The 26,732-nt window shown below is 45.4% G+C and overlaps 1 protein-coding gene across 7 annotated transcripts in view; it reads right to left on the bottom strand.

Annotated features, from left to right (window-relative positions):
* Positions 1-26,504, bottom strand: part of LOC122164513 (rho GTPase-activating protein 7-like) — a 29,837-nt gene extending 3,333 nt beyond the window's left edge. For 6 of the 7 annotated variants that reach the window (XR_006170234.1, XR_006170232.1, XR_006170233.1 and 3 more), the window contains exons 1-10: positions 26,415-26,504; positions 6,966-7,037; positions 6,467-6,548; positions 5,829-5,892; positions 3,981-5,293; positions 3,151-3,321; positions 2,646-2,802; positions 2,241-2,439; positions 1,591-1,810; positions 162-276 (exon numbers count right to left, since the gene is read on the bottom strand). Coding sequence is in view for 4 of the 7 variants with exons in the window: in XM_042826601.1 (XP_042682535.1) it covers positions 162-276; positions 1,591-1,810; positions 2,241-2,439; positions 2,646-2,802; positions 3,151-3,321; positions 3,981-5,293; positions 5,829-5,892; positions 6,467-6,548; positions 6,966-7,037; positions 26,415-26,421 (2,400 nt within the window). In the remaining 3 variants the exon portion in view is untranslated. Of the gene's footprint in view, positions 1-161; positions 277-1,590; positions 1,811-2,240; positions 2,440-2,645; positions 2,803-3,150; positions 3,322-3,980; positions 5,294-5,828; positions 5,893-6,466; positions 6,549-6,738; positions 6,901-6,965; positions 7,042-26,414 lie in introns of those variants that run through there. The other variant, XM_042826603.1, reaches the window with a different exon arrangement.
* Between the last annotated feature and the right edge of the window lie 228 nt (positions 26,505-26,732).

Below are 26,732 nucleotides of genomic sequence, written 5' to 3'. Positions count from 1 at the left end.
CACAGAGTGTCATCCCTTGCCAGCTCCCTCAAGATGGGAGGGCCAGGCCTGGCACCAGTGGGAATGGGGCAGCCCTCGACTGCACAAACACCAAGCTGGCCCCAAGCCCAAGGCAGCAAACCCCTGCCAATGCTTTCGCAGTGCGACATCCAGCACCTTACCTGGAAGAGCCTGTTGCATTCTGTTATCATGTGGGCCAAGCCCTGCGTGGCTGCCAGGTTGTCGCTCAGCTCCTTCTGGTCCGGCTTCCCCAGGCTGCATTTCCTCTGGCTTGATCTGTGAATGGGAAAGGAAAAGATAGTGAGCAAGAAACTGCGTGGGATCAGAAGTGCCGTGCAAGGCTTACATAGCATCACTGCATCACCCCTGCTGGGGCACCCTGACTGCAACCAAGGCGGGGCCAGCTGCTCAGGAGAGACAGGGCACAGCACTTTGCTTCCCAGATCACATCACACATGGCCACAGAGAGCCATAACCCAACTGCTCTTTGTGCAGCCTTCAGCTGCTGTGCTTGTCTGAGACCCTACAACATCCACAAGGACTACACGGTCCACATTTCAAAAACAGACCCCTCTTTATTTCATACTCACTATATGACAGAATTAATCCTGGTTTCTGCCACTTCTTATCTATGTGCATTCCTGCCAAACGGCTCCAAAATCCATTGGGGGATCAAGTCCTCAGCCACACACCTCAAAGGCAGCCTTGCCTGCCCTGTGCTTTGAAGTCTGAACCCTGCTCTGCAGCATTAATGCCTGGTTACAGCACTGCTGAGGGTTCAAAGGAACTCCCTTCTGCACAGTGACAGCAAAGGGAAAGCTCAGACTCTCCTTCTGATCCTGGTATTTCAGAGGATTGTTGAATTGAAGCCAGGAGGTGCTCACAGGCACCTGCAGCTGGGAGGAGTAGCTGCCCTTGCTCCTGCCTCACTGAGAGCAGCCCCAATTTTTAAGTCACCTATGGAGTGACAAGTGGCTGTGCTGCTGGGCACTGTGCTACCCTAAAAGCCTCCGTGCCCTGAGACATGTCTGTCCACACCCAGGGGCACAGAGCACAGCAAACAGCTGTGCCTCAGGAGCATAGATAAAGCTGAATGCTCTCTGAGATTCCATTTGCCTGCTTTGGCCCAAGGGCACCTTCCTCTCCGCACGTAGGAGCAGGAGATGTTATGCAACCCAGATAGCATAACTTCTACTTAAGGAGATAAACGTGCAGGATCCCCGTGGCTCTGTTTGGCAGAAACAATCCCTTATCGCCCAGAGGAACGAGTGACAGCAGCTGCTGCAGGCTGCCAGGGGTCTGCAGGTCCCGCACACCCCATGGTAACACAGGCAGTGGGCGCAGTCAGGCAGCAGAACAGGAGGCACTCCAGAGTGCCAGGGATGTGCTGCCTTGCTCACACACTCACCAGCAGTGGGACAGAAGGGGCACATTGCCTGTGCTGAGCCTGAACTGAGGGAAGCTCCCACATCTGCACCAAACCCCAACTAGCCTCCCCTAGAAGCACTCGGTCTGTGACAACTACACAAAGCATTGGTCTAGCAAAGAAAAATGCTGCTGCAAGCAGCAATGCTCAACAGGATGACATACCGAGTGGAGGAGGAGGAACTGTCCCGTCTGAGGGTGTTGAGGTGAAACAGCGATGGGGCGAGACAGACAGCAATGTTGGTTGGGGTCATTTGGTTTTCCTCAACACACGCGACCACATCTCGTAGGAAGAAGAGGAGAATTTTCAAGGCTTCCCGGTTCTCCTTAGGCAGAAGGAGAATGGCAGCCTGGACAGCCTGCAGTTGCTGGTCCTTCGGCACATCTGGAAACAGAAAACAATGGAATTCACACGTGATTGCAGGGCAGCATCCAAAGGCATGCCAAGCAGGGCACTGAGAACATAGGTTCATGCATTGCCCTTTCATTCCAGCTCATAGCACGAAGGCTGCTACTGCCATCACAGCACATGTACAGCTTTTACCCACCACGTGGCAATACACATTCCACAATGCTGGTGCACAGTTTGTAGTTTTTCTTCAATGTCGTGCCAGTGGGCTTACAGAGCTGGCTCTAGTTGCAGCCCAAATAACAGCACTGAAGTTGTCTTTTCAGTCAGGCCCTGACTCATCTGACTGCATGACACTAAGGTAACATCATAGCACCAGTCCCAGTCTGTCCAGCTTTATACAGCCAAATGCTAAAGAAGCACAAGATACTCAAGGAATTGGAAAGCCAAAGCTTTTGTTACCTACATTGGTAGATGTGGAGGAAGGATTCACAGAGCCTGCTGGTAAATATGGGCTCCGGAAGGTCTCGGAAATACTGCTTCACCATATCTGCCACATCAAAGGCTGACTGCCCTTCGTAGCACACATTGTTGGACCTGGTTTCATTCATTTCTCTTAAGGACAGGATCCTGGATCTAACACCAGATTTGCGGAACAGGCCAACCTACAAGGGAAAAGGAAAAAGTTAAAGACAAAGTCATCAGGACTCAAACCTCAACACAAAATCATTGCTCCCTCCCTTTCCTTTCGATAGTTAAAACCCTACGGTAGCAGGACTTAACACCAACATATTCTGGTACCAGTGGAAGCAGAATGGCTAATCCCCCCAGGCATACCATGACTGCTTAGTGATATGTCCTCAGGCCATACCTGGTCAAGGAAGTGGCTTCTTAAATAATCCAGTGCCTGCAGGATGCCGATAGGCAGCGGGTGGTTTGTTCGCTGAACGTTCAGCAGCAAGGGGACCCCAAAGACATTTTTGTCCTTGTAGTCAGAGGTGTTTATTTTTTTTGACTTTGGTATAGTCCTGAAAACAAAAACCAGCACATGTAACTTAACAGCTGTCCAGCACAGCTCTGCCCAGTCCGCACTTACCTCCGGTCCTGTAGTCTCTGCCAAGCACCTCAGCCCCAAACATGGGAAGACTCAGAGAGAAAACACAAAGTGCTCTGAAACCAGGGACCAGTGAGAAACAGGAGTTTTGTCTACAGCAGATGAAATGCTGGAGCCACCGCAATAAGCACAAAACAGCACTGATTTAGCAGGATGAAATTCTTCACTGTGGACAATGTCACCTAGTCAGACAAGGAAATTCACCTGCTTGTTTTAAACCCTGTCTTTCCAACAGCATTTGCTTTAACAACAGACTACTTACCAGTTCCAGCCCTGCTTACTGGAAGGGGAGTATCTGTCCATGACAGCAGTGAGTTTCAGCAGTGCCAGCTTCTGTGCCCGGGCCAGCTGGGTGGCCGATGGACTGTCAGCCCGTGTGGAAAAGCCTTCCACGATCCTGCTGTCTTCCACAGACCCACATTGCTTCCTGTGCCTACAGGATAAGTGTTGGTCATGCCAAAGGACAATTTCCCATTGTCCCTCTTAGCTTTCTGCTTGCTTCTGTGAAACCCCCAATACTCAACACAACCCGTGCCTCCCAAACAACTGTGGTTAATCACTTACAAAGTGCTACTCTCTACGGCTGTACCAAAGATTTCAGTAAGAAGCACAGCAAGCCAGCTGTAAGTCTGACTCCAAATGTCTAAGTACTGAATGAGTCATAAAAATCATTAAGGTTGGAAAAGACCACTAAGATCATCTTGTCTAAGCACCAGCCCATCCCTACCGTGCTCACGTGTCACTCAGTGCCACATCTCCACAGCTCCTGAACAACTCCAGGACGATGAGCCCGCAACCTCCCTGGGCAGCTGTGTCACTGCATTACCACTCTTCCTGAGAATAACTGCTTCCAACTACCCAACCTGAGATCATGAGAGCCCTGCTTCCAACAAGATCAGAGCAGACGTAAGCAGACTTCATGCTGCCTAGAGCCCAGAAGTGCTTGGCACCACCAGTGCAGACTCTAATTCCCAGAATAGCCTCCCTTAATTATATTTTGTTCTGGAATAACGATTATGTTTTCAGTGGAGAGAATCAACAGGGAAAGCTTCTAGAAGGGTGTTTTAATAGAGAAACCCAAGGATGACTGACCTGTTGGTCTTTGTAGGGTCTGTTATGAACACCAGGTCTGTAGAGCTGAGCTCCTTGCCCAGCTCACAGCTGTCCTCTCCCTCAGAGGACAGCACAGCTGCTCTCTTAATTTCCGAGTGCTCTGTGTCAAGAGAGATTTCTTTAGGTGAGGATGGATACAGAGACGTTAAGTCACTGGGTAAGTCCAAATATCCATCATCTGAGAACTTCTCTGTCCACTGATCAACCAGCTTTCTGAGACCCTTGACATCTTCTATAACACTGTTCAGTTCTGAAAAAACATCATCATCTCCAACTTCTGCTGCTTCCAGCTTATCAAATTCAACATTAGGCATGTTGTCATACACACTCAGCCTGTTATCTGCGCGTGAGATGGGGCTGCTAGGGGCTTTGGAGTCCTTGGTCTTGCTTCTGCTCCAGCTCCCTCCACAGCCAGTTCTCCAGCTGACAGGAGAGTCATCTCCTGGAGACACAGGACTTTTCATGAGGGCTTTGGGGAAAGTGCCAGGTTTGTGGCCGTGTGGTACTTGAAACATCTGATTTGTTTGCAACTCTACTTCATTGTTTAGGTTTCCCTGAGGTGCATCACTCCACAGCAGGCATTTGCCCAAGTCCTCAGCACACCTCCCCTTTCTTTCACAGCAGCTTTCTGGTTTTTTAAGAGGACGGGCAGTGCTCACCGTTCTGCTTTCAAACTTATTGTTTCTTATGCAGCTAGGAGGAGAACAGGAAGAATTGTTCTTTGTTTGGATGCCAGGGAGGTCAGCGATATTTACACAGTTAAGCATCTTCATCTTCTCCTCATTAAGTCCTTCCAGAAGGAAAGGTTCACTTATGATGGGTTTGGCCTTTGACTGACCACTCCTTAAGTTGCTGCTCCGTAAGTGCAACTTCTCCATTTTCTTTAGAAGGCTCTTCCTCTTTTTGTACGGTGACTTATCCCAAAGCTTCTTCTCATTGGTGGCATTTAAACTGGGGGGAAGTGAGCAATTAAAGGCAGATTCCAGTGAAGCAACTTTACTGGAAGAACTCGGGCTGGCTTCCATGTCTTCAAAAGACTTTGGGGAGCTAACGGCATCACTGTCACCGCTGCTAGTGCTATGAATTGATGACGTATCGTGTTTGTCACCATGGTCCAAAAGGACTCTGTTTTCATTACCAGTGCTCTTCAGCATTGGGCTGCCTGGGAGGGATGCACCAGCACCTTCTGTGGAACCTTCTAGGCTCTCAAGGCGAAACCACTTCTGGCTGCACCGCTCATACGCCCATTTATTACTTATTGCACAAGGTTCATCGTCATCGGAGTCGTCGCTCTTGGAAGAAAAGTACATTTCAAGGGCAGTTTTGAAAACATTACATTACAAAAAAAATGTGACCAAAACAAAACTGCCTACCTCTAAAACCTACATACGGAAATGTAAACATTCAGTTAGCAAAGGTCTACCCTGAGGTCTGCTCTGTTAGTTGAAAAACATGGTGACAAACCACAGCCCAGCATGCTGACAAGCCCGCTAAGTTTACCATAGGAAAAGATGGCAGATTTGATCTCAGGATAAAAAATTCAGTTTTGCAGCAAATCTGGAGGATTTGGCCAAGTATTTTTACCCAAAGACAAACAAATCAAACACTTCATGCTTCAGTGACCAAAACTTCCAGGTAGAAAGTCTCCTCTTGGAGACCTCAGCCACACCAACCATTTGCACCAGGTACCGTGTTTGCTGTGCTGCCCGCACACCAAGTGAGTGCCTGGCAACAAGCAATCCTTCATACACATTTGAAAATACGTGTTTTAATATAACAGTTAATCACCTTCTTACTGAGAACATTAACCATATTTCACAAGCATACCTGGTTCCTCTGACAGTTTATTTCCACTTCCATCAATGCACACTTATTCAACGTGTTCAGCCGTCTAGGGTAGAAGAAAAACAGCTGAATTTAATCTTTTTTTTTTTTCCCCTCAAAAAACAACATGCTCCAAACTAGTAGCAAACTTCTAAACTGAGTCAGCATTATTGGTGCCAACAACTGGTGCACAGCCACATGTTCTCCATATGTTTTGGCCCAACCAGTGCCCACTAACTTTGACAACACTAACCTGTGACATTCACAGGTCCAGTTCTGCCATCTCAAAACTAAAGAGGACTGTACTTAATCAGATGCACTTGTTTTAAAAAAAATCTCATAATGAGCTTTAAGGATTGACTGCGAAAAACTGATTCAAGATTTTGAAAATGAAAGAACACTGTGCTGACTTCTTAAAAGAACATAAAAAAAAAAAAAAAAATGAGGCTGTGAAACTAAATCCTTGGAAAGAGTTATTATCCAACATTTTAATTAGAGCCTGCAGAGTCAGTTATGACGCAGTACAGTCACAGCATAAGTGACACTGTCATACTCTGACACAAATCAAGCCAGGAACAGCTGAGTGACAAACACCTTGTGGAACCTGCAGGTGTTGAAGATGATCCAGGAGTAACATTTACCTGAACAGTGATTCGATTGCATCTCCATCTAAAAATTCATGGTCTTTCCTCACAGTCCTTATGTCAATAGGAAACTGCATATCTGCAAATAAAGAAGTTGGAGCTGAAATTTGAATGGCAGGGAATTTTGCCACAGGTTTAGCACAGGCTAAATACATCAAAGTCTATTTCAACAATTTTTCTGCTTGTCAGACAATAAATAATGCTTCAAAGAAGAGACCAAGAAAATTATAAGCAACAGAACATCACAGAAGCAGAAGTCACACTCTAACCTCAACCAGAAAAGCTCTGTTCCAGTGCAGAATTCTCCTGAGGCCACTCCAGCCTCAATAAGGTGTCACTCCTGCAAGAACATGCACCGTGCTGCACGCTTTCTATAGGTTCGCATGAAGATACTGCAGAATTTGGAGATGCTCCATCAGAAGTGCCAGATTCTGAAAGAATATTCATATTAGCAGTTCTGCTTAAGCTCCGTATCAGCTGCTCTTTGGGATCATACCTTCAAACAGCTGGGCATACTGGGGAAAGCCGGCGGCCCGCAGCCAGGCACAGGCTTCTCTGGCTTCAAGTTCTGCAACGAGAACATAACATTGCTCACTTATAGGGCTCACAAGTAATGCTTTTACAGAATACACAAGCTAGTTTCATCCAGAGGATTCCCAAAGGGCCTTGCATATGAACGTATCATCAGTATACTACTAAGAGAAAAAAACTCACTGCATCCAGCTCATTTACACGCGCATATCTCCGTAGCGGTGGTTCTGACATAGGATAGACATCAAACATGAGAGTTCAGTTGTAAGCATGTACTGGAGATGCACCAGGGCCCTCATACAGCAAAGACCATTTGTGTGCTCTGAGCTGATAAGACACAGACAAACCCTATAAATAGGCCTTAAATCCTATCACAACATTAATAACGTGGACTCTGCCTGAGCATTCCCAGAACAAGAGTTCTCAGGAGTACCTGTTGCTAGGGCCCATCAATATTTATTTCCTTGCCAACTTCCCACTCGACTTGGCAGTCACTTCAGCATAACAGATGTCAAGAATTAACTGCTCACTTTCTGACAATCCATAGAAACCTATGGCCAATGCTCTACCATTCCCACAGGAGCAAGAGCAGAATGTAACTTCACAGAAACACTCAACAGATGCCTCAAAAACATAAACATGTTTACATGAGTGCATGCCAGAAGGCTCTAACTTGGCAAAGACTGGCAGCTCTTGGGTCTGTTGATGGAGAGGAATCCCATGCTTGCACACTTTTTAACATCCTCATATACTATGGCACTTGTCAGAACAGACACGGACCAAAAGGCAAAGGCTCCTTTCAAATGAATGTTACAAAAGCACATTTAAAAGGCAGAACCAAGTCTGACGTATTCCTCAATGGCCTATATATGCTATGCTAACATTTATTATTGTACCCAACACTGTAATTTATCACAATCTTTATCAAAATGCAGCACTTACTGAATACCAAGGCAGGGGACCGACAAAGCACAACCATTATACTCACAGAGAAAACCACAACAGAGAGCAAACCTGCTGACAGGAGCCAGGAGAAGGACCAGTATAACAGCACAGCAATCTGAGGTTTGCACATGGGTCACACCACGGAAATAAAGCTCAACGGTCTCACGCTCAGCCCTGCTTGCTACTCCCCAACACTCTAGATGGATGACACTCTTTTTAGAGCAAACCAAAACCCAAGCTGTGATGAGAAGAAGAGGCAAACAAATATTCTGTGGCTAGCAATGACACCAGCTATGAGTAGGACAGAAAACACAACGATATTTTCACACCTAGAGGTGGCCTCTTCCACAGAAAGAAGGGGCAGTGGTGGACACACATGGGGCAAGGCATGGGGCCAGGCTGCCCAGCCCACCCAGCTCTGCAGGAATCCTTGCCATGAATGTGCTCTTCTTTACACTGGGGTCTGACTTGCTCTCTTATCTTTGAACTAATTTTCCAGGGTATTTATAAAAGTTGTGGTAGGTGCAATACTTCCACCTTGAGACAATCAAAGAATTCTTAGAGTTAAAAGTCACCTAGTCCAGCTCACTGCAATGAACAGGGATACCTACACTGGGTCAGGCTGCTTAGAACCCCATCCAGCCTGACCTGGAATGCCTCCAAGAACAGGGCATCCATCACGTCTCTGAGCAGCCTCTACCAGTGCCTCACCACCCTTACCGTGAACAACTTCTGTATGCCCAATTTAAATCTCCCTCTTTTCATCTGAAATCATTTCCCCTTGTCCCATCACGATGCAGTCTTCCATTTTTGAGTGGTGGTCAGGTTTTACTTCAGAGCAATTTCAATCTCCCCCAAACCCATACCAAGGAGAGGTTTCTTGCTGCTGACAGCACCTTGAAGTCAGTTACCCCAGCACCCCACTTTCCAGCTTTTTTGCAGTTCTGTGCTTGTGAGAAATAACAGATTTGCTCAACAAGGCAAGTTCTCAAGGCACTTCTGCTCCTCCCTGTGCCATGCAAATACAGGTAGAGCAGGTAAGACAACTGATTCTGCCTTTATTACTATTATGTATTACCCTAATCTGGAAGGCAACAGGAAAAAAGTCCAAAGAATTCTGCTCTTCCCCAATTTCTGATTACGTGGGAAGACTTTTTCCACACAGTGTTAATCCTGCTGCAGCAGTAACAGACAAGACCCAGGCACCCCTCCTTGAAACCTGTTTTCTCGGAGATGAAGGCAGACTGCTCCCCAGCCCAGCCAGTGCCGCTGCCTCCCTTCCCCAGCAGTCTCAAACCATTGCCCTGCTCAGCCTCCTCAACAGCCAGCAGTCCTCCATACAGTGTAACATAGCAAAGACTAATTGCACTTTATTAACCCACCAGAGAAAAAGCAAAAGCATCCTTGCTTGGAATTTTGCCAGGGTAATTTAGGCTCTACACAGACAATAAATATGTACATCTGGAAATGCAAACAGTGAGATATCTGCCCTTTGTTTCCTACTTTACTGTCATGCTGTTGTTTTGGAATCACAGCCAACTCCTCAGTTATCACAGCTGAGAAGTGCAATCTATCCCCAGACTTTGCGGTGAGTTTAATTGCATCTTTATCCAGCTCCTTGACATTAGCTTCCCAAGCTGATTACTGGGGCTCCCAAGCCACCATTAAGATCTTTGCTCAGATCCTTGTCATTAGCCTCCCTTGGCAGTCACTGGGACCCAGATAAGTCTAAAGGCATTTTCTTTGCAGATCACATTAACTAGCTTGCCAGCGTTCGCTGATCTCTTAATTCCTTCTACATGTTAGAGGAAGTACTGTTTGCTGCATGTGATTTTCAAAGGACTCAGCAAAATTAGGTGTCCAACTCCCATCGACTTTAGAGGATTTCTAAAATCACACTTGAGCAGTATTCTCCAAGCAGATTGGAGATAAAATTCCCTGCAGTCCCAGACCCAGTGCTTCTCCATGCTTTGCTCCTGCACACTGACCAACAGCAGCAGGTACAGCATTCTGCATGGCTGGTGTTTTACAGGGACTGAGATAAATTCCATGTGAAATACTTAGGAGGAGCTGTAGGTAACAGCTTGGGTAATTGCTTGCTTCCAGTGCAGCCAACATCAATAAACCTGTATTACAGGAGTAGTGTGAAAAAAGCATCTTGCTCATGCTGTGGCATAACACTAAGTTTCCCTTAGTTCTGATTTTTAAGCTGAGACATATAAAATGATGAATTTCTAATAGAAGGGCACAACCAGCCTTTCCAGCCTGAACAGCATTTGTGCAGGGATAGTGAAACAAGGCAAACAGCTCTGTGTAGGCTGGTCTCAGAAAAACTAGAACATTTAATGTTACTTCCCTGGAAGTTAACTTAAATCACTACTAATTTGATAGCTTCTGGACTGTTAGGCATTACAGTTAGATAGGACAGACATAAGGTAGAATGCTGCAGTAATCCACAGTGACCAAAAGATGATTCAAACTCTATGAGCCACTCTAGTGTCTATAAAACTCTGTAGGACAATGTGCAATGTTAAGGCTCTTGTATTCCAGAACACTAAAATAATATATATAGCAGGGGAAAAAAAAAAAAAAAAAAGGAGATGGAATGAATGCAATACGTAAGCAAGAATTTTCTATTTAAAACAAGAATTCTTCTTGGGCCTGGGCCCCAAAGAAATGCAGTAGTCTCTAGAAGGCAGCCACAAGCTCCCTCTGCACAGCCACATTTGATTGCAACTGAAATCCACTCTTTCCTGATGGTAACAAATACATAAACATTATATGACAACAAAAGGAGGAACGACTGTAAGTAGAGGTGCTCACGGAAATGGAAAAATCTTTTGCAATAAGAAATGCCCTAGAGTGGGCTGAGGAATCTGAAGCTGGACAAGAAACCCCACATTTTGTTTCTGAGCTGCTGACAAAGTAATGGAACAAAATAATTTCCACCTATTTTCTTTTTCTGCCAGCCAAATAAATAGGCGTGCATAGGCAAAATATCATGAAGACACTCAGGCCTCCAAGGTTCTCTTGACTATTTCATTGCTCATAGGGAAAGAAAATCAGAGCCATTTTGTCAAGTTCGCACCTTCCACTACCAAGGAGATGAGAGTATAAAGCCCAGAGGGGGTCTCAACACATGTGCAAAATAACAGTAGCATGTGACAATAAATGCATAAGGATTTGGGGCCTGGTGCCACAGTCAGCACCAGTAAACAGGTTACGTTTTCCTATGTGGATACATAAACACATACGCATACACTTAAAGGCATGACCTCATTTCAACAAACACCAACCTTCACAAATTAAACCGTGCTTTTTGAAGATTTCTTTGGCATAGGGAACATTAAGAGACCAGGCTCTTGTCTTTGCAACACAAAGATCCTGGATCTTTCTTTTACTTCCCAAAGGGAAAGATGCTTTCATATCTTAACAGGAGCCATAAAGAAACTAAAAGATTTCCTCACAGGGGTATAGAACTGCCTTAATACTGAAGTTTTTGGCATGAAGGCTGCTGCCTCCAGATGCTCTCACATGGCCAGCTTTGACTCTGGCCAAGATGTCAAACACCATAATTGAGAGCATAACAAAACAGCTATGCAAGAAGCAATAAACTCCAACTTGGCTGTAGGTTCCACCTCAGTGCCAGCACTAGGAAAGCGAAAACACAGCAAGAGGGTTGCAAAATGGCACGCATCTTGAAGTCTGTTTCCCATGAAAAGGAGCGGATGAAAACAACTGGTATAGCTACAAGTTGCAAAATCCTTTCTTCCAGTGAGTAGTGCCTAGCTGCACAGAACATCTCAGTGAAGATGGAAACGTACTGATACTACTGCAGTTGCATTCACCTGATGAGTGTGGTGTCCTGAGTCTGAGAAGGTGTGTGCAACCTGGCTGAGTGTTTCAGGCATCTCTTTCTCCAAGATGAACTTTCACCTCAAAATTGAGTGCTTCCATTTTGGAAATATACATACAGATAGAGAGTTTCACTTTTGCTTTCCCAATAAAAAGAGCTCATAATTTGTCTTTTTCAGATGGTCATAGAAAAGCTGCATGATTCGGGTTAGACTGATAGGCAGGAAATACATAACACAATGCAGAACACACAGGTAATACATTAAGACAACAGTTAAAAGATGGATATTTGAGGCAGTGGGGAAGAAGTGTCAGTTCCACAAAAGAAAATTAACAAACGTGATGACTTAATATAGGAAGTAATCAGATAAAATTAATAAGTCTAACAAAACCAAAAGCTCCCAACCAAAGAAAATCTATTGATTGAAAAAGTATTTTCCCCACGGACAAAGGCTGGGGGGTCACTATCTATGACATCATCTGGTCTCCCTGAGCGACCTCCTTTTCCATCTAAGCAAGTGTCAGAGTTAACCAGACACCCAAATATCAGTGTTTTGGAATTGGTTTTTACCAATTATTACTACTAGTGGGGTTTTGCATGGGAGCAATGGGAGCAACGTGGTGCAAAGAACTTGTAATCCTGTTACAGGAGAGCTGGGTACAGTGGTTCTCCTTAAAAAGAAGCACTGGAGTAGAGAAACTTCAGTTATAAGTAATTGATGAAACTAATTATTAATCTAGTAAAAGCTGAATGAAATCCTGATAGAATGCAGACTAAAGAGGTTTAGCAAATGCTTGAGTTCTCTACAGTAGTTTGGTTTGGCCACATTCACACCCTTACTTTGTTATTTGCAAGCATTTGAGAGCCCACAGTTTTGCTCAGATTAATAACCTGTGGCCAGCAGCTCCTCCTTGTAGCTAGGAAATTTGCTGGTCTCTATGAACAGCTAATGTTTGTTCATTAGTGACTGATCAGCTTGCATTCCCACCATAGGCTGAAACTTTTTCCAGTGGTATTTGATGTTTGTTTGCCATTCTAATCCAAGAATGTGTCAACAAGAAAGAAAGAAAAAAAGTACTGCTTAATCCCAGCCAAATCTGTCATTGCAGACCAGGAACTGATTTTATGATATAATTCATGTTATTTGCTGTTTTCCTGGATCAAGCTCATCATCAGACACATCCTTGACATCTTTGAGACTTTTCTAGAAAGCAGCATTTTTTCTAATACATATCTATATTTATACACACACACACACACACACACACACACACACATATATATATACACACGTGCATATATATATATATATATATATATATATACACACACACATATTCTCTGGGGTGTCAGAGAAGCAGAGATGCATTTCAGCTTTCCAGTTTGGAAACTGGAATATGAAGAGGACATTAAAAGGGAACACAAATAAAACAACTGATGCACACAAATAAAAAATGAAGAGAAAAAAGAAAAAAAAAAAAAAGACCACAATCAGAACGTGAAAGGTGAACTGTGGAATGGCAGTAAGAACTTGCCAATCCATTTTCCAAGTGTACGAAGCAGACAGAGGGTCTCCAGTTGCAGCCACCATATGGACTGTCACAAGAGTCAAGAAGTGGCTCAAGAATCTCATTGTGTTAAGATAACTTTCTTTGGAGCAATTCTGTAGAAGTGGAAAAGCATTGCTACAAAGACACTGGCACCCTAATCACACACCTTGGTCCTGCAACAGGTCTGGAGATGGCTTCAAATCAACGTAAAGGTAACATAAAGCTACATTCAAATGCGGTGGTAGGCTCTGTAACACACTGATGTATCTCAGCCATGCCTTGTGAGCAGTTTTAATCCCTTCGTGCCAAACTAAGTGCTTACTCAAACAAGAGTACAGAGTCCACTGCAGCTTTTCAAACATTCTAAACATCTAACATTTCAGCACGGCGCTCCCAGCGCTCCATCGGCTTTGCTCTCTGTTCTGTGGATCCAACATGTCCCTCGTCAGAGTTTAAGCTCTGCACATAACTCGTGCTGACCTCTTCCTTCCCCAGAGCTCTCGTCTCACCCAGCTGTCAGGCATTACAAGACTGCTTACTTAAACACAGTGCATCAAATAACTCACAGCTTTTTAAACATTTCTATCAGCATTACATGGTTAGAGGACATCCAGAAATGTCAAGACTCCTCGAGCTGGGTTGGCCCAAAATGGGCGCAGCACTGAAGCAGTTTATGAAGTGGCTGCAGCTCGTATCAGCTTAAAGCCCTTGGCAAGCATCCTAGCTCTCAGCCTGTCTCACATGGGATTTGCAGCATGGAGCGCTAAATGTTTAAAGAGCAACTGCCTGAGACACCAAACCTTCATTGTGGCTTAGTCGTGATTTTCATTTTAGGAGATAACAAAGAACCTAAAGTCAGTATTGAAGCCACCGCTTTGGTTCTGGGATGGCTGGCAAGGCCCTTTCCCAGCTCCTCTCCCAGCAGGGCTGGCAGCACCTGTTCTGGCTGACAAAGCATTGCCAGATCCAGGCATAGATCTGGCAACCACCTGAGCCTCAGTGCTATCTCACATGGCATTGTGGAGACAAGACAAGACATTGGATTTTAAATCTCATTTAAGTACATTAAAGATACATGGCTGCATCCTCCATAACATCTGCAGTTGATCACAAGGTGCCCACACCAACTGACAGGTATAAAAATGCATCCACTGTCCAGACTCCACCACAAATCAACATGAGCCTGGAAGGCTTGAAGACTTCAAAGCCTTTCATCTCGGTTATAAAACTACTTTGTCTTTATAGACCTTCCAAACTCAAAAGAACATTATTTCACATTCCAGATTTAAGGATGATGCTCAGAGAAGAAACATTGATACTAAAACTAGCAAACAACTAAGACCCATTAACAAAAGCATTTCAGATCAAAAGATCATGTTTTGCCTTAGCTGCCTTCAGATTTCATTGCTACTCAGTCCTTCCTTAAGACTGAATTAGAGCTCGGTGCCAGCCTAATCATGACAGGAGGTTAAGGTCTTATTTGTGCCCAGGCACGACACAATTCTTGAACCAAATAATTTTTCCTTAGATGGGTTGGCTGTGTATTCTGTTTCAAGACATGTAGTTGGCAGATCACAACAGTATGTGTTGTGCCGGGAGACTGCTGACAGAAAGTGAGAAGTGGGCTTCAATTCTTCAGTTTATTTTTAAGCAGTGAGACAGATAAAGCTGGTTAAGTTGGTATCATAGAAAATATACGTGTCATTTCTTCTGGTTACCAAATACACACCAAATTTACTTGAGGCATTACAAATGTCAGAGGCTGGTACAGAGTAAAATTTGGAAGGCTCCTCATCTACCTAGTCAAAGAAGCAAGTTTACATTCCGTATGTAAAAGTCTTTAGAAAGATGAAGAAAAACACACATTATCCTGACAATACCAGGATGTTAGCATGTGCACATTCTCACTTTGTCCAAAATATTAACTTAGTATGCTTTGAACAACACAAATCTTTCTCAGCCTGTTCTGCAAAGAAGATACCATCCCTATGTCTACCACCACTGGTAGTGAAGTGAAAGGAATCAGGCCTTCTGATTCCAGTCAAATTCTAACACGTACAAACTAAACATCAAAGCAGGAACCTGGTTTCAGCCAAACGATGCATCATTCTCCATAGGCGCAAACCCACCTAGAATGAACTGATGGACAAGCATGTGCTGCAGTTCATCTGTTGCCAAAAGCTTACTGTCATCTACCTTTGCCCAGAAAACACTGTGACACAGTTCAGTAATGGCAGCATTTGCCATGTTTTCCCACGTTCAAGAGTGCTGGGTTCCAGCTGGCCCCCAGGCATGCTGTGAAACCCCTTCTGTGACACAGTCCTTACCTCTGGAGCGAGGGAGCACCCAGGCTGGTAGGAGCTGGTGAGTTGGTTTACATCAATATCAGTTACTCAACTTCACTGCAAATCTTGCTGTTCTTATAAAGGAGACGCTTTTCCTATGCTATGAATACTAGGAATACGAGTATTCCTATGCTCCTTCTTTCCTCCTCCCAGAAATACCTTTCGTCATCTTTAAAGAAGAATGAACAGTAAAAAGGGGAAAAAAAAAGAAAAAATGGGCTCTGCTCCCTTCCAGCACCAAGCCAGCATAAGCAGTGACAGCACCCACACTAAATATTTTACCATTAATAGCTCCAATATAAAGCTTTCTGGATGATCTATGGAAGCCCTGCAATCAGAAGTCTTACAAGCTTTGCTCAGCCACATTTCCAATTGATGGCTTTCTGATGAGAGGGGAGTTGCCCTCACTTCTATCATCATACTTAGAAATCCATTTAAGTCTCTTTGAAGTTACTTGAATGATCACTTCTGAAAGGGTATAAAAAATGCTGCTAAGCCATATTTGTTATTTCTGTGAAGTCTAGAAAGTGTAAATGCTTAAATCACCGACCAAGCACATAGCATTCATATTCAGCATACTTTTTAAAAGCATACTTAGCATACCGCTGAGAAAGATCACTCTGCAGACGGAAGTCAAGTGCCCGGATTAATTTAGAGGAGTGTATTTCACAATCCATCATTCCAGAACAGGAGAACAAGGACCTGCTCAGTTAAATTAAATGGCAAGTTACTCAGGAACGTATCAAAGGAAATCCATCTCTGCACTGTGTCTCAGACATGAAATTCAGGGCTGACATGACTAAGAGCCAAGCAGGCTAGCTGGATTTAACAGACTGTTATTTATTTACTTGCACTCTCACACAACATGCAAAGTGACAATTTATCTGCATCGTGACACAAGGGAGCAGCTTCAGGCCAGCACCCTTCAAGGACTCTTTGAAAGAGAACAAGTGTAGAAAAAAACAGCCTGGGAACGGTGGGCTGGAAGCAAAACCAGCTTTACAGATACCGCCAAAGCCTAAGATTCTCACGGGGTATTTTTAACTTTTTTTTTTTGTATCTTTAAATAACTTCTGTATGTTCCATTTTTCCACCAGCTCTTCTCCTCAGTTCTCCCTTCACATTTTGGATTTTTTTATCCCTGCACTCACACAGATATATTTAACCCAACCTTCTCATTACAGGAAAAACAGTAGTCTGAAACAGGATGTCCCAGTGAAATGCAAGTTCCTTTAAAACCATTCACTCTTTAAAAGTAAATCGCGGTATTACCCTCATACTGCAATATCTGACAACATTCCAAGGGAAAAAAAAAGGCAAATTTCACCATGGAAATGTATGCTTACAGGCCAGTCAACTTCTGGGAGGCTGTACCTCTCAGCTGGGAAGTCAGGCTGAGTCAGTCATCCCACAGCCTTGCAAACATCAACAGACAGCCACCAGCTGTGACCTGAAGCACAGCAGTCAGCAAACATTCCAAGCTGATGTCAACTTTGATAGCAATAGCTTTTTCCTCCTTATCCAACTTGATGGATTTGGGCATATGTCATAAACCTCATACACAAACCAGCACGCTGTGAAAAGCACTGGAGTACTGGAGGAGGCATTGATCCGGAGAGCTGTGCTGACTGAGAGGGCAAAGTGAGAGAGCAGAGGTTGCTGCTGGCCACAGCTGATCACAAAAGCTCCTTGCACAGCTCACCCTCTAGGGCCAACCTGCTGCAGTACATCAGCTTGTTGCAAATCAGCACGGGGTATCACTTCCATCATCTCAGTGTGATTAATATCTCTATTGCAAATGGTATCTTCTGCCAAAATACCGACCATTTGTTTTTATACGTTTGGCAAAACACTTTTTCCTTTTATGGGCTTGGCCAAAATCAGCCCAATTTTTCAGGTTGATTGGGCATTTGGCAGTAATGCACCTAAATGGCTTTCTAGTGCTGTATGATAACTGAGCGTTGCCACAAGAAGATTTATGGCACAGAGCCCCAGGTAAGGACGCTCCATTTTCCTGCAGACTGATTAGCACTGTCTATTTCAGTGATTTAAGTGTTTTCTCAAAGAAGGCATTCCAAGAGCTGAAATGGATACATATTGTCAGCTTCTGGCAGTTTAAGTGCAAACAGCTGCCCTGAAAGCTCTGCACCCTACCACAAAGAGATGAGCCTCCCTGAAAGCGAGTCAATCAAAGGAGATAAATCCTTGTGTCAGCTCCAATTATTGAGATACTCCAGTTAACTCAGGGAATCATACACATTAGACTGGCTTTAAATGCCCACGTGGTTGGGACTATCCCATTGCTCCTGGGAGGCAATTTCACTGTCTGACAAATCAAGAGGCTTTTCTCAGCTAGTTAATTCCAATTAAGTTTTTCCTCTCAATTTCATCCTACTATCCATTATCCTCAGTCAGCTACCCTCAGCAATTCCTCCCCTGCCATGCTGCTTGTGTTAAGAGTCCTGGAAATAGTGACATTATTACAAGTACCTGGTGATGAGACCCACGAGACCTCCTAGCACTACAGCCTCAGAGCAGACAGCTAAGGCCATTTAATCAAGCCATAAGCTTTAATTTAGGCATATAGCTAATCTCCTCTTTGTTATTCCTTACGTGCTGTCTTTTTTCTTCTGAGCTTTGTTTCTTCTGATTATCCTAACCGCAGATACCCAAGTGTGAGGTGCGATGGCGCAGCCTTGGAAAACAGCTGCTGCAGAATCAGCTCCTGCTATCCACCTAGAAGTGTACAAGCACCAATGTCCTGAAACATTGTGAGCAGAGGTAACAGTACAGAAAATGAAGTTGTTTCTTTTTTTTTTTTTGCCATACTATTTTATATAAAATGCATTACATTAAATAATTCCTTTCCAATAATTCCTCTGATAATTACTTGGAATAGACAGACTTTGTGGCACATTCTAAGGTCGGCATCAGATCATCTCAAAGAAGAACAATTGTAAAGGCCAGTAGAATCAACTATATTTTCAGTAGATAATACTTTGAAACAAAGATTATTTTTTGTAAAGTTCCATTTTCCCATTGGGTTTGTTTTCTAATGATAAAATTATATGCATCAAAGCTGAACTGCACTCCTGAAACCATTTATAACCTGGCTGCACACTGGCACATCTTATGTTCTTGAGATGGGATGGTCACACTGCTTCCCAGCTCCCCTTCCTGTACCCACACTGCCACCTTTCTCACACTCTCAGGAAGAGAAATGTAATGAAAATAACATATAAACATATTCCTCAAGCACAGGAAGTTCAAAGGTTTTTCCAAGTTTATTTCAAGAACCAAGAGGAATTCAGCTATTTGGCCCCCCCCCGCTCCGGAACACGGCGGGGGGGATCACAGGGCTGCGTACTCCTTAGAGAAAACAAAACCCCCCTCCATAGAGCAGCAGGAGGGAGCACAGACACACTGGCCTCAAGGAGCAGTCCCTACCTGTGGGCCCTGACGGATGAGCCCACAGGTTCAGGAAGAGCTGGCTGTTGTCAATGCAGGCACTCAACAACCTCTGGCTGACCACTGTGACTGGGAGAAGCGCCTCACAAGGGCAAGAGGACCCAGAAAACTAAAGGCTGGTCAGCCTCAAATTGGAGGGGGAAGGTGATGAAGCAGCTAATCCTGGAAACCATTTTCAGACATATAAGCAATGGGAAAATCATCACAAATAGACAGCTTGGAATCACCAAGAAGTCATGCTTGACCAACTTGGTAAAGTTTCAATGATGGACCGACCACATCCAGTTCTGTGGACTCCCCAGCGGGGGCATGGAACTACTGGAAATGCTTCAGCAAAAGGTTGCTAAGATGATGAAGGGACTGCAACGTTTCCCATGTGAGAAAAAGCTAAGGGAACTGAGACTGTCCAGCCCAGGGAAGGCTCAGGGGCATCTCATCAACACACACAAATACCTAGAAGGGAGAGTGCAAAGAAGAAGACTCAATGCCCAATGACAAGACAAAATGTAATAGGCAAAAACTGAAACAGAGGAGGCTCTGTCTGACCATCAGGAAGAACTTCTGTGCTCAGCAGACAATGGAGAACTGGCATAGTTGCCCAGAAAGCTTCTGGACTCTCCTCCTTTGAAGAGCTTCAAAAGCTGCCTGGATGTGGTCCTGTGCATCTGCTCTGGGCAGCACTACTGGAGAGGGGCTGGGCCAGAGGACACAGAGGTCCCTTCTAACCTCAATCAGTCTACGATTCTGTGAAAGAAAAGTTTGAATCAGACATGCAGAACACGGACACAGAACTTAAAAGTGTCTCAATCCAGCTGCCGTCTCCTGACCCAGCTAGTCCTCTTTGAACTGTATTTCAGCACCTTCATGTAATCATTAATAACATTTCTAATTGGCCACATTTACAATATGATAATAGTTCATCTCTAGCATACTCACACCACATCTGAATTATTCACTGCTCCTGCTTTGAATCATGACCAATGATGATTGGATTAGATGATCTTGTAGGTCCTTTCCAACCTTGTGGTTCTAAGATTCTATGAGGGTACAATCTTGGAGAAAGGAAATAAAGATGAAGATACCTGCAAAAAAGGATGCCTCCTTCAGCCCTTCCAACTGCATGAGCGGCAGAATAAACTGATTACAAAACCTGCAGCCATTTTCTCTGTCAGGACAGAGAAACATTACTAAGAAAAAGAAAACTGGAAGAATTTCAGAATGATGTGTTTGTAACTGAGCCACTCTCAGTCCCTATCACAGGTACAGCAGAGAGCACCAAGCCAAAATCTGCCTGTGTTGCACAAACTGAATTCCAAAGACACTACTCTGAGGTCATCTGAAGTCAAATTCACAGAAGTGGGAAGACTTGCATAGATTTATACCTGTGATTAATTTTATACCACATGCCATCCCACTGAGATCCCACTGAGGGATAAAATGTGTATATGTTCAAAAGTCAAGGTTTAAGCTCTGACCTAGATTTACACCAGCATAAGGAACAGCACTACATTGCCCAGTATTTGTGCTATTCAGGCCAAAGAAAGAAATGTGCTGGCAGCTGTGAACAGTCTGAAAATCAAAATCCTGATGAGAAGACCTTCATGCAGAGGTTTGGCTTGTTATTGCAGCTGACTCTCTGCATATCCTGTATCTTCCCCCCCCCCACGCCCCCTCAGAGATAGTTGACCTTAAATGCAAAGGGATAACATAAGTCAGAAGGAGCATTTACTACAGATGAGCTATTTTTCTTTCACGTTTGCAAAAACTGGCAGGAGTCCTTGTTTCAGCTGGATTTCAGACCCATGGGTGATCTGGAATTTAACATTATTTATGTCTCTGTAAATAGAAAAAGCAATGAAAAGGAAGCAAATTGAAAAAAAAAAAAGCAGAACACAGCTGAGGTCTGATAGCTTTTCTTTCTGGAACCATTCAACTCCATTTCCACCCTTGTCTTTGCTGAAGTCAGATGACCATTCCAGTGGTTTGAGGGCATGCTATATAGAAGTTAAGATATTTGTAGAAATTGGACAACTCACTTCTATGTTGTTTCACAAGCAAGGAGCATGAAATGTTTTACAAATTCTAGGAATGAACTTGCGTGGCAGCGCTCCTGCTGCAGGCATTCAGACTATCTGCTCACAGCTCTGCTGTATTAATTGCTGTGCAGGGATGCTGAACTAAACCCTTTGCAACACTGGTTCAGAGATGGGGACTCTGTATTCTGTATGTGTGCAGACAGGATCGCTGGGCAGGGCTGAAACCCTGCTGCTGCTGCCACTGAGGCCATGCTCCGGCCTCTCAATCCCCACCCATTGCTTTTCATCAGGTCACAAGGATGCACGGCCAGATGCTGCCTCCCTGCCCACCCCGTGCAGTACGTGGTTCCCCAGCAGCCCACCCCCCCGACTCCAGGGAGCTCTCGGTAATGTAAAAGTAACTGCTGAGTGCAGAGGAGAGCCACAGTTCAGCACTCCACTTTCAGCATTGACCAAATTTGCACCTTGCCAGAGAGGGCCGTTCCTCAAGGGTGGGGTTGCAAAGAATGTTTTTAGGAAAGATTTGTTTGCATTTGCATGTTCCCAAAATGGTTCTAGGGCCAAACCCATCCTGGCTGCTTTTCTAAGCTGTATTTGCCATCAAATAACACACAAAACTAAGCAGCAAGTTCTTAAAATATTCAGAAAATGGGTTCACTTTTTGCCCATGTTATTTCACAGAAACCTTCTGACAAAGTTAAGGAAGAACAGAGTTGTTCATTATACACAGGAGGAAACTAAGAATGTTATCAAAACCAGGGGCCAATCCTAGCAGCACAACAGGCTCCATCCACACCTCTTCTTTGGCCGCTCATCCCTCAGAAGACCTGTCCTTGAGCTGATACCACTCCTTGACTGAATGCCCCAGCTTCCCACATGGAGGGAACTGTGGGAAAGCAGCACAATGCAGCCCTCCACAGCAGCTCAGAGGAAGCTGTCATTAAGTTCAGAGTAGAGATAAAACAGCAAGTCTTGAAGAATGCATTCTGATGCACAATAGTTATCACTTTCAAGCATTTTCCCCCTCTAGCATTAGCATACATTAATTTTGTGCATACTTAATGTGTAGCACCAGTCAGGTTGGAGCAGCATTAGGCATTTGGCTCGAAATTCAGGTGTCCATGTAACATCAGGCCCTGGAAGTGAAACTAGGGTGACATTTTCAGAAGTTTCTAAATTTGCTTCACTCTCTAAGTTCTACTGAAACTTGCTTGAGGTGAATTTAATGGAACTTTCAGGCACCCAAATCTCTTCCATGTTAGATTCTGTTCTCAAATTTAACAATAAAAAACTGCCTGGAAAGTCTGAGCTGTTGAGTGTAAAGCAGGAATCTGGATAGCACGAACACGAGCATAACTGAGCACAATTCCTTTGAACAGCAAGGGTTAACTGCACTCATGGTCACACAGCAAATCAATGGGCAAACCTGAAGCACTGCCTTCAGGGCATATTACATACAATCAGATGCAGGAGTAATTGAAGAGGCTTAAAAGTAGCATTACATCAACTTAAAGTATGGCTAGAAAAAAGCATAAGGAGACCCAGTGATTTGCTGAAAGGGAAGAAGAGTCAAGAACAGAGCTGACGTTTGGCCTGAACACCTTATTTCATCACACTGGTAGCCTAGCACTGGAAAATCTGCTACTAACTTATACTGTGTAGAACTTCTGGTTTTAGTGCCACCATTTTCACTGTCCACTAATGGAAATACTGAAGTTCTGAACTCGAAAAGAACCTTGCACTGAACGTCACTGCTTTGACACAAGACGCCCAGTGCCTTGGCTCGGACCTTGCACAGGGCTGACAGCAGCTACTGGGCAAGCTGTGTCTGTGTGCAGCATGAGAACCAGACCTGCGAACCTGAGAACCAGACTGGCCCAGCAGGGCACTCACCAGCCCTACCTGACATCTCACTTCTCATTTCAGCTGCCAAAACTGCATCTACAGTTTTGAAGTATTTCCTGTTTCCTAATTTGAATGGTTCCCTCAGTCGTTTTTCCACTCAGATGCTCAAGCATTTTTGGAAAACATCTAAACAGGAAGAGAGCTGACCTCTTCTCCCTGAACATCGTGTACTCGCTTCTCCTGGCACCAGAACATAACTCAAGTGCCAACTCCCACAGTGACTCCAGGACACACTGAGGGGTGGATCCCTCACCTTGCAATTGACATTGGCACTGCTTGCATGCTTGGGAGGGTGGCATCATCCAGCAGGTCTGCTTCTCTGGGATGGTGCTGGTCCAGGTACCAGGTCAGGGAGGAGCCACCCCACAGCCACCTCAATCTATGGAAGAATGCCCACGGACTCACGTGGTCTGACAGTGGGGCCAAATACTTATTTCTGGTAGATATTAGGCAGCTCCTCTCCCGTACAATTTCACATGGCACAAAACCCTTTTGGGGTTTTGGCCAGCCAAGTCAGAGGGAGCTGCGTGAGCATATGAGGTGCCAGGAGGGATCTGCTTGCTAAATTCTGCTTGCTATGCTCTGGATTCAGCTCTTCTGCTGGAGTACATCAAATGCTGACACAGAACAAGAGCGAAAAGTACATGAGCAAAAGGAAAGGACCCATAGTTTTCTATGCTCACATGCTTTCCCTGCAGAGCACCAGGCTGGTTATCTGCACTTTCCTTAAGAAGCCCTAATGTGCCTAGAAATTACATTTCACATATGTGCTATATATATACACAAAGTGCTAGTGTGAGGGCCTTGCAGCAGTTTAGTCACACCGCAGAATTTAAAATTGGTGGTAACTGCAAAAAATTAGGTTTAGAGTAATTGCATGATTTTTTTCCCCTCCCAGAGACTTCCTCTTCCAAGTCCCATAACCATCCCAAATAAGCAAACCTGCTGGAAAATGCCACACTACCAAGTCACTTCAGTCTCTATGCAGGAGGAGACCTTGCTGCCACAGCCATCACCACTGGCAGCAGAGCCCCAGCCCACAAACCCCAGCCACCAGCTCTGGACCCTGGTGGCTCAGGGCTGCTCCAACACATGCAAGGGTGCTGCATTCTGTATTGCTCTGGACAATCAATTTTCTTCCAGGGAAGGAGAACATGGCCCACATCAGTCCTTGGGAGGCATCAACCTCTATCTCCTCTGCTAGGGCTTAGCAAACTTGGGTGGGACAGCCCAGGGAAGATTTTGCTGTTTTCCCTGGTGTTCAAAGCAGCTCACTTGGCCTCCTCTCTGCATGCATCCTGAGCATCATCTTCCCAGCCTTACCAAACATAAACCATGCTTCTCCAAGACCCAGACAGGCTACACCATTTCCCAGAGCCAAAACCAGGCAATCCCAGACAAAGCAAAATTGTAACATATTACTGCCCAGAAAGACTCATGGTGTGAAAATTAATGGAGGTGAGTAGTTTGCAGCTGTCTCCCGTCTGCTGGTCTGCTTCAGGGGAAGCGATGCCCTCCGTGCATTGCAACACAGTGTCTGGCACATTGGTCACAAGCTGTCATTTAGATTTATCCAAGTTCTTCATTTAATGTCTGACCAGTTGGGAAGCAGCTCAAGGCAGATCCCTGCAGTTTCTCCTTAAAGCTGCTTCAAGCAGCTCTCTAGCTTCAGTAATTAGTAGTGTGTTCAGCTAAAGCCCTGAACACACAGAACCCTGTGCTGATAAGGGACACTGAGCCCGCAACACCAGTGGGACGACAGCAGGAGCTACACGTTGAAGGCATTGAGGTTCAAAACAAGTTTTCATTCTGAATTTTGAAATCCACAGGATTTTTAGGAATGTTTTTAAGTTATGGATCCTTTTGAAAAACCTTCACACTCCATGAGAGCACCTTCATCTTGAAGCAATGCATACGCAGAAACAGCATGGGAAGAGACTTGCATGTTGGTCATGGGGGAGAGGAAGCAGAGTTGGTGTGAGGCAGCCCTTGTACTTTCACACTGTAATTCACTTATTCATTAAGCAAACAAATCTCACTGGATACTCTACATGCTATATAGTCTTCCACCCATACACCAACTTTTAATAACTTCATGAAGTTTAGGAGAAGATTTCACAGCCCATCACAAGCCAGGCCAGACTCAACCAAGCATACGTTCCACCACTGGAACATTCAACAAAACACCGTGCAAAGTTAGCTCTCCTCTGCTGTCAAACCGACCAGCCATTCAGCTCAGAAGAGAGCAGCACACCCCGAGACACAGCAGTGAGGTGCGCTGAGGCTCTGCCATTTGCTGCATGTAGCATCCGCAGCTCATTGCCATCACTGCCTACAGCAGCACCTGGCCTGCATCACCCTGTCAGCCTCGTGTTTCAGCCCTCCTGGAGGCTGTTCAATTTCATGCACCACCACCAGTGACATATTCGGTGTTAGCTTGAACAACGATGCAGAAATTAAATCAATAGGCTTTGCCTAACAAAGGGAAAGGCCCCATCGGGCTCGGCCGGGCTGCGGGCTGCTCACTGAGAGGAACAGCTCCCAAACACCACGTGTAACACGGAGAAGGTCACGTTTAAGAGTCTGGCTGCATTCCTTCCCCACGAAGCAAGCAGCCCTCCTGTGCTGGGGCAGCACTCCAATACAAAGCATTCCTGCGCTGACCCTTCCCAGCACACACCTAGCACCGCGGCCATTCTCACGGTCTGTAGCTGCCACCATCACTGCACTCCTTCCCAAAGACTAGCGACATCCCCCTAAAGCGACTCATGCCCTAAAGCAACCGCGAGCCGCCCCGCCCGGCCCCAGCACCTCCCCGCTCCCGAGTGACGCGAGGCGACGAGAAGCAAACGGACTCCAAACTTGGCTGGAGAACCTCAACACGCATCAGGCTGCAAACACAGCTCGATTTATTCTACGGAGAGGGACGGAATACACTTTCATCCCCCATAGCGGCTCCGGCCAACGGCTCTCGAAACCCAGCCGGGGCGCACCGCATCCCCGCATCCCGCCGGCGGGCGGCTGCTGCCCCCCGGAGGCGACGCGTGCCCAGCACGGCCACCCCGCGCCAGGCGGTCGCTGACTCTCGGATGTTCGCTTTGCACTTTCTAATAACAGGTTTTTTGTGGTTATTGGTTTCATGGGTTGCTTCCCCCACCGGCACCGCACTGCTAGCACTGGAAAGTTTTCCTCTTTCTATCTAAACGTACACCGGCGCAAACCAAGCCGCCCCCAAACACACCCTACTGTCTGAAACAACACTGGAAAAAAAACAAAGTAAGTACGGAAAAAAGTAAAGGCTGCTCCTACCTGCCATAGAACGAACGACGAGAGCCACGTCACGCCAAGCACAGCAATATCTGCCCCTCCGAACGACTCGTGGGGGCAGCTGAGCCCTGCCGCCCGCTGCCCTTTAAGGGGAACGGGGAGATCCCACCCAGCGGGGTGGAGAATCCCGGCTGGGAACCGGGAGAGCGCAGCTGGGTCACGGCCCTGCAGCTGTGCGCATCCCGCAGGCTTCGCCGTGCGGCTCCTTTCCCCGGCGGTTGCTTGCAGCCCCTTTGGCTGCTGCCACGGTAGCAATGGGGACTGTGCAGTCACAGAAATGTATCGTTTAGATCAGCTGCA

This window comes from Centrocercus urophasianus, unplaced genomic scaffold (assembly GCF_019232065.1).
Source record: "Centrocercus urophasianus isolate 14NV4802_14NV808 unplaced genomic scaffold, USGS_Curo_1.0 seq_26, whole genome shotgun sequence".
Taxonomy (NCBI): Eukaryota; Metazoa; Chordata; class Aves; order Galliformes; family Phasianidae; genus Centrocercus; species Centrocercus urophasianus.
This window is presented reverse-complemented; position numbering and strand designations above follow the sequence as displayed.